General features: G+C 45.1%; 1 protein-coding gene across 1 annotated transcript; it reads left to right on the top strand.

The window, feature by feature from the left end:
• The first annotated feature begins 6,030 nt into the window (after positions 1-6,030).
• LOC144388869 (trace amine-associated receptor 13c-like) lies at positions 6,031-9,362 on the top strand. Its single transcript, XM_078091427.1, has 3 exons — positions 6,031-6,204; positions 8,139-8,344; positions 8,509-9,362. The coding sequence occupies exons 1-3, from the start codon at positions 6,031-6,033 to the stop codon at positions 9,311-9,313; spliced, it is 1,185 nt and encodes a 394-aa protein (XP_077947553.1). The 3' UTR covers positions 9,314-9,362.
• Positions 9,363-14,154: the final 4,792 nt, after the last annotated feature.

Genomic DNA, 14,154 nt, shown 5'->3' on the forward strand with positions numbered 1-14,154 from the left:
CCTGAACCCAACTACTACGCCCTCTTTGGTAGAGGCGGAGCTGGAGGCGGAGGAGGGATCATCGTCAATTGGCCTGGTGGAGGTCACTGAGGTAGTCAAACAACTCCGCAGTGGCAAAGCCCCGGGGATTGATGAGATCCGTCCAGAGATGCTAAAAGCAATGGGTGTTGGGGGGTTGTCTTGGATGACACGCCTCTTCAACATTGCATGGAAGTCTGGGACAGTGCCAAAAGAGAGGCAGATCGGGGTGGTGGTACCCCTCTTCAAAAAGGGGGACCAGAGAGTGTGTGCCAATTACAGGGGTATCACACTACTCAGCCTTCCGAGTAAAGTCTACTCTAAGGTGCTGGAGAGGAGGGTTTGGCCGATAGTCGAACCAAGGATTGAAGAGGAACAATGCGTTTTTTTCGTCCTGGTCGTGGAACAACGGACCAGCTCTTCACTCTTTCCAGGATCATAGAGGGGGCTTGGGAGTATGCTCATCCAATCTACATGTGTTTTGTGGACTTGGAGAAGGCGTATGACCGGGTCCCCCGAGAGATACTGCGGGGTACGGGGTGAGGGGGTCCTTGCTTGGGGGCCATCCAATCCTTGTACGCCCAAAGCAAGAGCTGTGTTCGGGTGCTTGGCAGTAAGTCGAAGGCGTTTCCGGTGGGGGTTGGCCTTCGCCAGGGCTGCGCCTTGTCACCAATCTTGTTTGTGGTTTTTTGTGGCTGCGGATCTCATCGCTGCTTTTTGCAGATGATGTGGTCCTGATGGCATCTTCCGTCTGTGACCTCCAACTCTCACTGGAGCGTTTCGCAGTCGAGTGTGAAGCGGTCGGGATGAGGATTAGCACCTCTAAATTTGAGGCCATGGTTCTCAGCAGGAAACCGATGGATTGCCTACTCCAGGTAGGGAATGTGTCCTTACCCCAAGTGAAGGAGTTCAAGTACCTCGGGGTCTTGTTCACGAGTGAGGGGAAGATGGAGTGTGAGTTTGGCCGGAGAATCGGAGCAGCGGGGGCGGTATTGCACTCGCTTTACCGCACCGTTGTGACGAAAAGAGAGCTGAGCCGGAGGGCAAAGCTCTCGATCTACCGGTCAATCTTCGTTCATACCCTCACCTATGGTCATGACCGAAAGAACTAGGTCACGGGTACAAGCGGCCGAAATGGGTTTCCTCAGGAGAGTGGCTGGCGTCTCCCTTAGGGATAGGGTGAGAAGCTCAGCCATTCGCGAGGAGCTCGGAGTAGAGCCGCTGCTCCTTTGCGTCGAAAGGAGCCAGTTGAGGTGGTTTGGGCATCTGGTGAGGATGCCCCCTGGGCGCCTCCCTAGGGAGGTGTTTCAGGCACGGCCAGCTGGGAAGAGGCCCCGGGGAAGACCCAGGACTAGGAACGCCTTGGGATCCCCCAGTCAGAGCTGGTAGATGTGGCCCGGGAAAGGGAAGTTTGGGGTCCTGCTGGAGCTGTTGCCCCCGCGACCCGACCCCGGATAAGCGGTTGAAGATGGATGGATGGAATATCTGCAAGTCCAGATTTCGATTTAGATAAAGACGTCATTGTGTGTAAGTGACACCGTTTACTGTTTCTCCTTCCTTGGTTGTTACTGTGACTTGCGTTTGATTTTTTTTTTATTCATACCACACTCATTTATTTGTTTTCTAGCCGCCTGTAAGACGTATTTTGAGACGGTACGCAGGAGCTTCATGTTTTCCCAGCTGGAACACTCATTGCAGGCGGAAGCTGCGAAGAATTCAGCACGGAGTCGAGCGAGAAGAAAGAGGTTAAGAGTTTATTTGCTGACTTTTTTCAGGTGCATTGATAGATGTGTTGTGTCCATACGCATCGCACAGTACTGATTCATTGTTGTTTTACAGCTGCTGGAATCGAGACAAAGTGTGCTGGCTGATGACGAGGTGGAACTCTGGAAATCTGCCACCGTAGAGCTCACGTCGGACGGAGAGGATGGCGTTGTTGGCGGGGTCTCGGGGTGGATTGTACGGTCGCCGCCATTTCGTAGGCCTGAGCTCTCGGAACTGTGTGCAAAGCTGCAGTCCCGGTTAGAGACTCAGAAATACAGAGCCACACACACTAGACGCCTGCACAACAGACCTGCCTCGGAAAACACGCCGCCAGTGACATTCTACAACCCCGAGGAGGCAAACGGACAGTTTACTGAGCTGTAGTTTTCTAAACCGCCTTTACCCAAGTGTGGGCAGATCCTCACTTTGTATATAGTTGTTGTTTGTATGTTGTTAATAAAGCTCTTTGCTCAGGAACATGTTTATGCAAAGCTCCCTTTGCATAAACATCTTCCTGGCAAATGTTCATTTCCTCTATTAATTCATTGATGTCCTGGTTGGTATCCTAATAATAGTGTAGTAGCCTACATAGGATAACAATGAAATGAATATACAGCATAAAATGAATATATAAATATATATAAATAAAATGAGGCGGGTGACCAATAGCGACAGAATGCCAACCAATCTCGAGTGATTTTACTTGTTTGAAAGTTGTGGTTTCATCAAATAAGGCATGAGGATATTCAAGCCCGCTCGGCCACCCGCGGTTTCGCTGCATTCATATGCTAATTAGGGCCATTCGCACCTCCGCCAGCTCTCCACATACGTCATGGTTCGTTTCCGACAATTTGTGGCACAGACAAACGCGACGTGCGCGGGTTGCAAATTGTCGGACACTGTCGGAAATTAGGGAGATTTCCCTAATCTGAGACGGAGAGAGAGAGGAGGAGGAGGTTGGTGGGGGTCTGGAGCTGCCTGGAGGGAAACAAATATTGATTTTTGCATCAATATTTTTGCCATCATTCTGTCAGGTATGAATACCCAATACACGAAAAAATGATATCAGATAATTTGGACTAGATTCAATCTACCACTTTAACAAATAAATCAAATACGTCACTACTTGAAGTGGGAGATGATGACCAGCAGCCTTCCCGCTGGGGATGATTATGATGTGTTTTCACATTGCATTTATAACCCATGGCTTTTTACATTTCTGCCCGGGGAGCAATTAGGTTAGGTGTCTTGCTCAGGGACACTTCAATATGGGACATGGAGCAGCCCGGGGCTCGATCCGCCAACCTCGTCATTCCCAGCCTCTCTACACCTGCGCCACATCTTGGTAAAAAAAAAATACCTACACATACGCACGAGAGGTCGTGAACACTGTTAATGATACACAAGTGAAATAAATAGTTTGGTACAAGAAAAAAAAAAAAGAAAACTATAGACAGATCTCTCTTCTCTTTTTGACCAAAACTCTTGAACGTGCGATCTTTAACCAACCCTCCTCCTATATCCACCGTAACAACCTCCTTGACCCCCACCAGTCAGGCCATTCTACAGAAACCGCTCTCCTCGCGGTGTCAGAACAACTCCACACTGCTAGAGCCGCCTCGCTCTCCTCATCCTGGATCTCTCTGCTGCATTTGACACAGTAAACCAGCAGATCCTTATTTCCTCCCGTCAGGAACTTGGTGTCTCAGGCTCTGCTCTCTCATACTACCTTAATGGCCGCACCTACCGGGTAACCTGGAGAGGATCTGTGTCGGAACCTTGTCCTCTTACTACTCTTCCTCAGGGTTCCGTCCTCGGGCCCCTCCTCTTCTCTCTCAACACCAACTCTCTCATTCACTTGTATGACTTCTCCTATGCCGATGACACCCAACTAATTCTCTCCTTCCCCCACTCGGATACACAGGTGCGGCACGGATCTCTGCCTGTCTGACTGACACCATCTGAAAATCAACTCCGACAAGACTGAACCACTTCTCTTTCCGGGAAAAGATTCTCCTACTCAAGACCGGACTGTTAACACGGAGTTGCCAAAGTTATCGCCGAATTTAAATTCCAGGAACCTCGGCGTGACACTTGACCGCCAACTCTCCCTGACTCCCAACATTACTGCGACAACACGATCCTGTAGATACACGCTTTACAACATCAGGAGAATACGTCCCCTTCTCACTCAGAAGGCAGCGCAAGTACTGATTCAGGCTCTTGTCATCTCCTGCCTGGACTACTGCAACTCTCTCCTGGCAGGTCTCCCTGCTACCGCCATTCGCCCTCTGCAGCTCATCCAGAATGCAGCAGCTCGACTGGTCTTTAATCTTCCAAAATTCTCCCACACGACTCCACCCGTCCGCTCTCTTCACTGGCTACTGGTGGCTGCCCGCATCCAGTTCAAAACATTGGTGCTCACGTACCATGCTGTGAATGGATCGGGTCCAGCTTACATCCAGGACATGGTCAAACCCTACATCCCAACCCGCGCACTCCGCTCTGCAAAAGTGCTTGTCCCTCCCTCACTGAAATCAAAACACTCAACACCCTTTGCTGTCCTGCTTCGATATGGTGGAACAAGCTCTCTGATAACATCAGGACCGCAGAGACCCCTTCACATCTTCTGCCGCAAACTAAAGACACACTCTGACTAAAAACACTAAAATTGTAACAATTAAATTGTAGTTATGTTTTCTATTGATTGGTTTATTTGATGAAATAGCACTTTATTGTTTTTTGTTCTTTTGTGCCTGTATCCTTATGGTTGAAATGCACTTATTGTAAGTGGCTTTGAATAAAAAGCATCAGCTAAATGACCTGTAATGTAAAAAAAAATAATAATAATGCAAATGGCACAAAATTCTGGGAATCTTCCCGAAGCTGTCTGTACTAAAACAATCTCTAACAGTGTTAAATAGTGTTAAGATTGTGGTTAAAACTGCACCTTGCTGGAAAGCTACCAAACCAAATCAAAGTTCTTTACCAATTCAGGCAGGGTCAAAACCGGGATATCAGTCCAACGGGCAAACAAATCCAGAGGGGCAGGCAGGGAATCCGTAAACGAGGATAGGCGCGGTTGGCAATCAGACAGGTGAACAAATCCAAAAAGGCAGGCTAAGTTAGGACTGCATATCCGGTTAATCGAGAAACGCTGGAAAACTTGGCGTACACGAAAGATAATCTGGAAGAGGGTAAGTGGAAGTGTGGGGACCTAAATAGTGAGGGGCTAATGAGGGAATGGGCTGCAGGTGGGAAGGGCATGAGGACCAGGTGAAGGGAATGAGATGATTTATTGTTGATGACAGGATATGGATTCACAGTAGAGTTCATTGACAAGCAAGCAGGCAGGCGGGAAAAAAACTAATAAGATGGAGAATTCGTGAAATAAGCCTGTGAGACTGGATTTGTTCTAAGCGCTTTACATGATAAAGATCAACAGTAAGTCATCGCTCTCTTGTGAATCGCTCTCATTTAGGATTCCCACCTCCTGTATCGATGTCAGATGATTGCAAACTGTTTATCATCATCAGAGGGATCATTCCAGTCAGGTGTCATCATCCATCTTCCAACGTGAACACATGATCTAAATTAAAACACATGATGCAAACTCTGTGGAGACAAAGGATTTCACCTGTGAACATGTGATGCAACCGCCTCTGTTAAGTCCAACAACTACTCTTTAAAGTTATCCATCCATCCATTGTCAAACCGCTTATCCTGCACACAGGGTCACTGGAGTCTAACCCAGCCAACTTCGGGTGAGAGACAAGGTACACCCTGCACTGGTCTCCAGCCAATCGCAGGGTTTCCAATTAAGCTGATCCCCAGAGCATGTCTCTGTGTCCTGGTTTTATCGATGTCGTCTTCCTTCACTGAATTCACACTCGTATTTCACAGTCGTGGCCTCTGGTCCGATGTTGAGCATGATGAACAGCCATTTCAGGGGATTCTCTTGGAGCATGGAGATGTGCTTCCTCCCCTTCTGCCAGAACAGTCTAGTTTTACGTTAGTCTGTTCTGAGAGCAGACAAAGACGATTTAGAGAATGTGATAATAGCACACCAGGCCTAGAAATGCTCTGTCACATAAAACGGCAAACTGGGATCCACAACGTGCTGCATGATTGTGTAAAGCTTTAACCAACATATTTTATTAATGGTTTCATATTTGCACAACGTGGGATGAACTGTTTATGCAGATGACGTGATGCACTACGGATTAAAAAGAAAATCAATGACAGGATATGTACACGGAACACCTCCGGGAGTCGTCGCCGGCTCGGGACACGGAACACCTCCGAGAGTCGTCGCCGGCTCGGGGACACGGAACACCTCCGGAGGACGCAGGAAGCCGGGGTTGCCAGCTGGAGGGAGCGGGAAGCCGAATCCCAGATGGCCCTCAAATCACCCACGGGAGGGTGGGAGAGGACCACGGGATGAGAGGGAGGGAACCTGAGTCGGGGAGCGGGGACCGGAGGCGTGAGTCTCGGGGACTGTACTGGCCGAGTCGGGGTCTGGAGTCTCGGGGCCGGTACCGTCGGAGGAGCGAGTCGGGGAACGGCAAAGGGAGATGGCTGCGGCGGCCCAGCGGGAACGGGAGATCGCTTCTTCCGCTTGCTCCTCCTCCTTGGGTTTAGGAGGTCCCGGAACTCGAGGCAGGCGAGCTGATAGCTCCTGGGACCAAAAACAAAGTCTGTCTTGCGCTGCCAGAACGGGCTCCTAACATCCATGTAGTCTGGCAGCGGGTCTGCTGAGTCCCATCGTGGTGGCGTCATTCTGTCAGGGTTGTAGGAAGGCAGGACTCAAACGCAGACTTTAACGTAAAAAGACTTTAATAGTCAAAAACTCCAACAAAGCAAAAGGCCAACGGGAAAAAACACACACACGAACCGGGGGAAGAAAGGCAGGCAGGAACGAGGAACATCCAGACGATAGACAGGGACATCGGTGACAAAAGACAATGACGCCACAAGTGACAAACAACGCAAAAGTCCAACGGGCCAAAAACACACACAGGAACAGGAGGCAAAAAGGCACACAGGAACCGAGAAACATCCAGGACGATAGACAATGACGCGACAAGTGACACACGGCTTATATACACTAGGGAGGTGCAGGTGATTGGGCACAGGTGGAAACGATCTGACAATCACAAGGGATGACAGGACAAGGCAGGAAGTGAAGTTACCCGGGAACACGAATGGCAGAAAACTACAAAATAAGACAGGAAGTGAACGTGTTTTACAAGAGCACGAACAGCTTTTACGCCCTCTTTAGGTCAGAACTTTTAGTACTCCTGATATTTTTTGCCGTAATTTCATGAGGGTTACACCAGACTAGAGGAAACATAGCAAACCCTATCAAGGCACAGTAAGGCTATGTCTGGGCAGAATGTAGATTAGCATGTGGTGTTATTTTTGTCTCACTGTTCCGCATAAGATCTGATTTGCTTGGAATCTTTCTTCTTTCTTTAGATTTCTAATTTACTAACCAATACACCTGTCTCTCCACACATATACAGTTACCTACAGACAGAGGATTAACTATGTGAGGACCACACGTGGTGTACAAACGCAGCCTGCTAGCAACACCTCTGTCAGCTCGTAGCCACACTCGGCCTGCCATGTGGTCAGTAGCTTAGCTTGCAGCTAGCTCCCTTTCTGAGGCCTCCCATCCTTAACTCTCTCACACACACACACACACACACACACCTCCCCCTCCACGTGCATAAATGAAAGTTTATATTTGTTGTTTGGATACTAGCACATCGTATAATAGATTTTGTTGATTTCAAATGGTGTTGATCTGATTAGTATTGTTGGAAGTTAGTAAACCGTGTTCTACTTTAAGGAGCAGTTTTCTGTGATTTCTTTGCATATGTGTACTGTAATGCTGGTTGGAAACATAGCCAGTGTACGAACTTAAAACTTTAAATGCCTTGCTCTTAATGAGTGAATATCAATTATGAGACTTGATTCATAGTTTGGTTATTAGTCCCTTTTTAGGGTGGTTCCCCGTTATTTATTTATATTGTCATTATTAATACTATTGATGTCAATGATTTAATTTCACACTAGTTATTAAACAAACATTGCCCCTACGTCGTTCCCAACAGCAGGCAACATATATGACTTCAGAACAGTCAAATGTGAGAACAGAACATTTAGCGGGGAAGGTCAAAGGTCAACATCGAAACAGATCATAGTCATCTCCAGCGGGAAGGAAGATGAGCACGGAAACTATTGTTCTTCAATCTCCATGGAGAAAGAAACAACATCAGAGGTGATGCAGTAGGAGGGGTGGACCCAAAGTAAAGAGACAAATCAGTTGTAAGACAAGAAGCTTTGGCCAGTCAGCTGAAGCTGTTTTGCAGCTTCTCCTCTCAGCTGAAACCTTGGTGGGAACTGAGCTTTGCTTTCCACAACTCATCAACACCTCCTGCAGAAAGCAAATTCGTCCTCACTTAGAAGCAATGTTGATTTATATGTTGTTGTCCTCCATCTCTCTGCTCACTGTAGCTCTCAACCTGCTGGTCATCATCTCCATCTCCCACTTCAAGTAGTGACATTCATTATTTATTATTTTTATTATTCATTTTTGAAAACAGTGTTATAAATTTGTCGATTTTGCTAATTCATTTTTCTTGTATTGTGTATTTATATCTGATAGATCCCATGATCCCATAATCATTGATCCAAATATTAATATCTGTGTCCCTCCAGGCAGCTCCAGACCCCTAGAAACCTCATCCTCCTCTCGCTGGCTTTCTCAGATTTCTTTGTGGGCCTTATTATGATCTTTCAAATAATGATGATAGACGGCTGCTGGTTGCTCGGTGATCTCATGTGTTCTCTTTGGTTGATTCTGTTATCCATTATTACCTCGTCCTCAGTAGGAACCATGGTGCTCATATCAGTGGATCGATATGTGGCTATTTGTTATCCTCTGCATTACTTCACCAAAGTCAAACCAGAAAGAGTTCAGGTCTGTGTTTGTCTGTGTTGGATGTTTGCTGCTTTAATTTACAGTGTGCTGATGAAGAATAACCTGCAACATCCAGGCAGGTATAACTCCTGCATAGGAGAGTGTGTCTTTGAAATTAACTACATCGCTAATCTCATTGATCTAATTGTTACATTCATTGTTCCCATTACTGTTATTGTCATTCTATATATTAGAATATTTGGGGTGGCTGTGTATCAGGCTCGTGCCATGCGGTCTCACATTGCAGTTGTGACAATGAAAGTAACCGTTAAAAAGTCTGAAATGAAAGCAGCCAGGAATCTTGGTGTTGTTGTGGTTGTGTTTCTGATATGTGTTTGCCCATATTATTGTTTTGCACTTACATCCCAAAATAACTTGTACACAGCTTCATCTGTAACCATTGTAATATGGTTGTTTCATTTTAACTCCTGTCTCAACCCTCTGATCTATGCCATTCTCTACCCCTGGTTCAGAAAATCAATCAAGGTCATTGTTACACTTGAGATACTGAAGCCCGGTTCCTATCGGACCAAAATGCTTTAGAGACACGCTGCATGGGTCTAAAGCAATTTGTAGAATTTATCCTGCAATTAATTGAGGTTTCCCTTTTCACCTCGTACATATGAACTTACTCGGTGTGGAAGGTGCAAGCACATGTAGATCCTTAAAGACGAGATCTATAAAATGTAAAAAAAATATCAAATGGAATAGATTTTGCTTTCGAATTAAGTGACAATTGTTGTATGGGATACAATTTTAATTTTTTTTTAATCTGATGACTTCAATCCTTAATGACCTATTAGCAGAGTCAATGAATACATTTAATATAAACATTTTGCATCTTTAAACAAGTATCAATCTTTAATTACTTTGTTTAAATGTATATTCGGGCATAGTCCTCCTTTTGGGGATCTCTTATTTAACTTGGTTTGTCTTTTTCACGGCACCCTCCTTTTGTTTGTTGTTACCTGCCTACCTCTGGTTCCTAATAAACAGTACCTTTTACAACCGACCAGGTTCTGCCCATATGTTAATGGTCCCCTCACCCCTAGACCACCCGGGGGTCGTAACAGAACACATTAGTTATAATTCCCGACAGCGTTGGTAGTGGGATGGCAGACTCATTGCATTCTCTCTACACGTGTGTGTAAATGAAAAAGAGGAGATACTAATATTGTAGGAGGCAGATTTTGTATCACGTAACTCAGTGGTTCTCAAACTTTTTCTGTCGCGACCCACTTTGAGGAGTGAACATTTTTCTTCCTCAGCAGCCCCAAAAATTGTACTAAAACAGTCTTTTTATTGAAATTACACTGACACCTCCATCTATCATTTTTGTGCTCTGGCAATTTGATATCACTTTGAAGTAAACCAGATTATTATTACTACTGTTATGAACAAATACAAGTAAATTGTACAACCATCTTTTTAGATCAATTCAAATAAAGTTCTGTCTGTACAAAACATAACAAATATTTAGCAGAAAATAGTTTATTGTGGCTGTAATTAACTTGTTTTGCCATGAATATCTTTTCAAGATAACAATAATGTCCAACCTGTAAAAATAAAAAACAATATTTGTCCCGATATGTATGAGTCATCTCATACTTATAAAACATTTTTATTAGTATTAGTGGCTGTAGTGGGCCTGCCTTCCTCTACAAATCTTATGAAAACAGTTGTAGCTGCAGAGTTGTAGACTTAATACGGCCTCATAATTCATGCTCAGTGTTGGATTGTATTTTATTTTGAGAGAGTGAACAATAGTCTGTGTACCTTTTACTTTTGTTATATGGTAGTTCTCAATAAAGTTCTTGAAATAAAAGAATTGTGAATTACCCCAAGAACCCCACCTGTGTTACAACTGCTTCCCACTAGAGGTCTGCGCCCCCCAGTTTGAGAAAAAGCAACGTAACTACAAGAGAATATGGTTTTCTAGCTCTATCTCTTTGTCTGGCAAAGAGGCTGTAGCCGTTCTGGAGCTACCACCGGCGGGTTCCTTCAAGGACGCAAGGACACACGTTGCCAGCAAATTGTAGTGTTGTTACCTCCCACCCTCCTGCTTCAAAGCTTGTGTCGAAATATGAACCAGTGCAAGGCGAAGCAATTGTATCGGTGCTCGGTTCGTTCGCTGCTGATCACGTGATCAGTGACGTCCGAAGCTTCGTTCCGGCGGACAGTCACGTGACCGCTTCGAATTGATTCAGATGGGCGCGAAACAGGGTTGGGGCTTATCTGTTTGATACAGTCAAAGTCAGTGTTGTTGTAGTAGCAAATTTACAATGGAACCTGTGGCAAAGAGAGGTCGCTCCGAGATGTGGGAGCACTTCAATTTGATTTCCTCTAACAAGGTTGGCAATAGTCAGGCAAAGTCTGTCATTTGTATTGTGTAATTATGGATGTTTATTTTTATTGTGGAGACCACCCGATATTTGGCTGAATCAAACATTCCACGGAGTGAAGACCCGCTAAAATATTGGATCAAACACAAACATGTGTACCCACATCTGCATCATCGCGTTGTGTAAGCGCCTTTTTTGTAAGGCGGGGGAAATAGTATCTAAGAAACCGACTCAACCCCAATTCTGTGGAGAAAATTGTGTTTCTCAATAAAAATCAATAATAACTTCATGCCCCATCCCATGTGTCCACAAGCACTTCAATATCCTGTCATAAGAAACCTGTCCAAAAGCACAATCACTGCCCCTTCCTCTGCAAATCACTTCAAACAATTCACATAAGTCCCTATGACTGCCATGAACTGCACATGCAGTAGGAAGCACTTGCTGATATATATATATATATATATATATATATATATATATATATATATATATTGCTTACATGTCATATATATATATATATATATATATATATGTATATAATATATATATATATATATATATATATATATATATATAATATTCTATCATATATATTATATATCTTCTATTAATTATTCTGCTAGTATGATCACAAACATACATGCACAAAGGTGCAGAAAGATATAGATAAGTGTTTGTTAAACTTTCCAATGTACAGAGAATTGAAATACACAAACAAGGACACAATTCAAACCTGAAAAACAATAGTTTTATTCATATAGGAATCCATGTATTTATTAGATGATTTATTGGTTCAACTTTTCATAATCATGTTCAACCCACAGAGACTGGGCCAAAATATACTGGTGGGCTATTCGATACATTTGCACTATATGTTTTCAACAGCAGAGGTCATCATAGAGTTTGCGATGCATTGAATGAATGAACCTTTTTCCGATACAATTGGCTGGAAAGCTTCACTGGTTCAGAAAGCTTCACTTTGCCATCACTAGCAAATTGTCTTTTATTTTGTCAAAGGGGAGAGAGCAGGATTGAGCCGCTCCGCTCGGCTCTGCTCTGCTTAGCACTGCACATCGTAACACAACATTAATCAGCTGTCAATTATTCAATAGTTTGTTCATTATCAGCTGAAATATATTGTTTTTGAACTGATATCATTGCAACATATACGCAAGCTCAGCTGGTCTTGCGAGTCCTTCCGTACAACAATAACCTTGTATGTGATTGGAGGACCCTTAGACTCCTCGTCCAATCACGTGTGAGGTCATAGGCATGACTCATACAGCAGTACTTGCAAGACGAGCATACAAACAGACACGTGTGTGTTACTATATTCAGAAGAACTGTATCTCCAGTTCGTTTGTTTGGTTTTTGCTGGTTCGTGAATAATGGCTGGACGACGTCTCGCGTTCAACTCGCCTTCAACTCCTCTCCGCGGTCACCAACTTTCGGCCAGTCCGCAGACAGACGAGAAGAAACTGCTGAATCCTCTCAGTGGATCGTCTCGTCAACTCCAACAACAAACTGCCGATATCAACGAGCGGTTCACTCCACTGGAGCGTTCGGGACTTGCGGGTTTCTGTCCATAGAGGAGAGGATGGCGGCTCTGGAGGAACTGACTCAAAGAAGAGGAGACGGGCGCACAATCCCACGATAGCGGTAAGAATATGTTCGATGACTGCTAGCTAAGCTAAAAGTAGCGTAGCCTAAAACGAAAGCTAAGAGTAGCCTAGTAGCCTTACAAGTGAGCAGAAACAGCTTTATTAAAGTGCATTTTCTCTGCCGGGTCGTTTACAGGAAGCGGTGCGCCGTCTTCACAACTCCAAGACGAATTACAGGCGCTACGAACCGGAGCAAGGGTAAGATTTAAAGAATATGCTTTCATTCTGCGGTATAAGGGAATATATACGTATGGATACCGATCATAACTGTACATTTTGTTTTCACAGACTAATCTCGCCTCATAATGAGGTGGTGACCTCGTATTTGCTCCGGGAAATATCTGCATGTCCAGATTTCGATTTAGATAAAGACGTCATTGTGTGTAAGTGACACTGTTTACTGTTTCTCCTTCCTTGTTTAATGTTACTGTAACTGGTAATGAAAGACTTCTGCCGGCTCTTCAAGGTGAGACAACTTCGCAGATCTATCACTCGCAAACTGATGGCTTAGTGGCCCGCTTTAACAAAACCTTGAAATCCATGTTGAGAAAGGTGGTGGATAAAGATGGTCGTAACTGGGACCAGCTTCTACCCTATGTCTTGTTTTCAATCAGGGAGGTGCCACAAGCATCCACTGGCCTCTCCCCCTTTGAGCTCCTCTATGGGAGACAACCCAGAGGCCTCCTCGATATCGCCAAAGAAGCCTGGGAAGAGCAACCAAGTCCCCATCAGAGCCTTGTGGAACATGTGTAGAAGGTGCAAGCTCATCTGAAGGATGTGTGGCCGATGGTGAGGGAACACATGGCTCAAGCCCAAAAAGCACAAAGGCGAGTGTACAATAGAGGTCCCCAACCTCCAACGTTCCTACCAGGGGACAAAGTGTTGGTCTTAATTCCCACCACTGGCCACAAGTTCTCGGCCTCCTGGCAGGGACTCTACGAGGTAGCAGAGAAGGTTGGCCCAGTCAACTACAAAGTGCGTCAGCCAGGGCGCCGCAAGACCGCCCAAATCTACCATTTAAACCTGGTAAAAAAGTGGTATGCCCGAGATGTGCTTCTGTGTGTAGTCCCCCAGATGTGTTCACCTCCGCTACAGACTGTGTAGGTGCTGAAGTGGCCTGTGTATCTGCATTTCGTTGCCTCAGTACTTGTACCCTGTGCAATGACAATAAAGTTGAATCTAATCTAATCTAATCTAACCAATGTTGTCCATCTCCAGTAGGACGCCCCTATAAACGACTTTGGGCCCCACAAACCGGGACCGATCCCAGTTTGTGCTTGTAAACGGTGAATCCTCAAAGACCACCAATGTTGGTCACGGGGTCCCAAAAGGTCCTGTACTTGGACCGATTTTATTTACCCTCTATATGCTTCCTTTG

This window comes from Gasterosteus aculeatus, chromosome 16 (genome assembly GCF_964276395.1).
Source record: "Gasterosteus aculeatus chromosome 16, fGasAcu3.hap1.1, whole genome shotgun sequence".
Lineage (NCBI taxonomy): Eukaryota > Metazoa > Chordata > Actinopteri > Perciformes > Gasterosteidae > Gasterosteus > Gasterosteus aculeatus.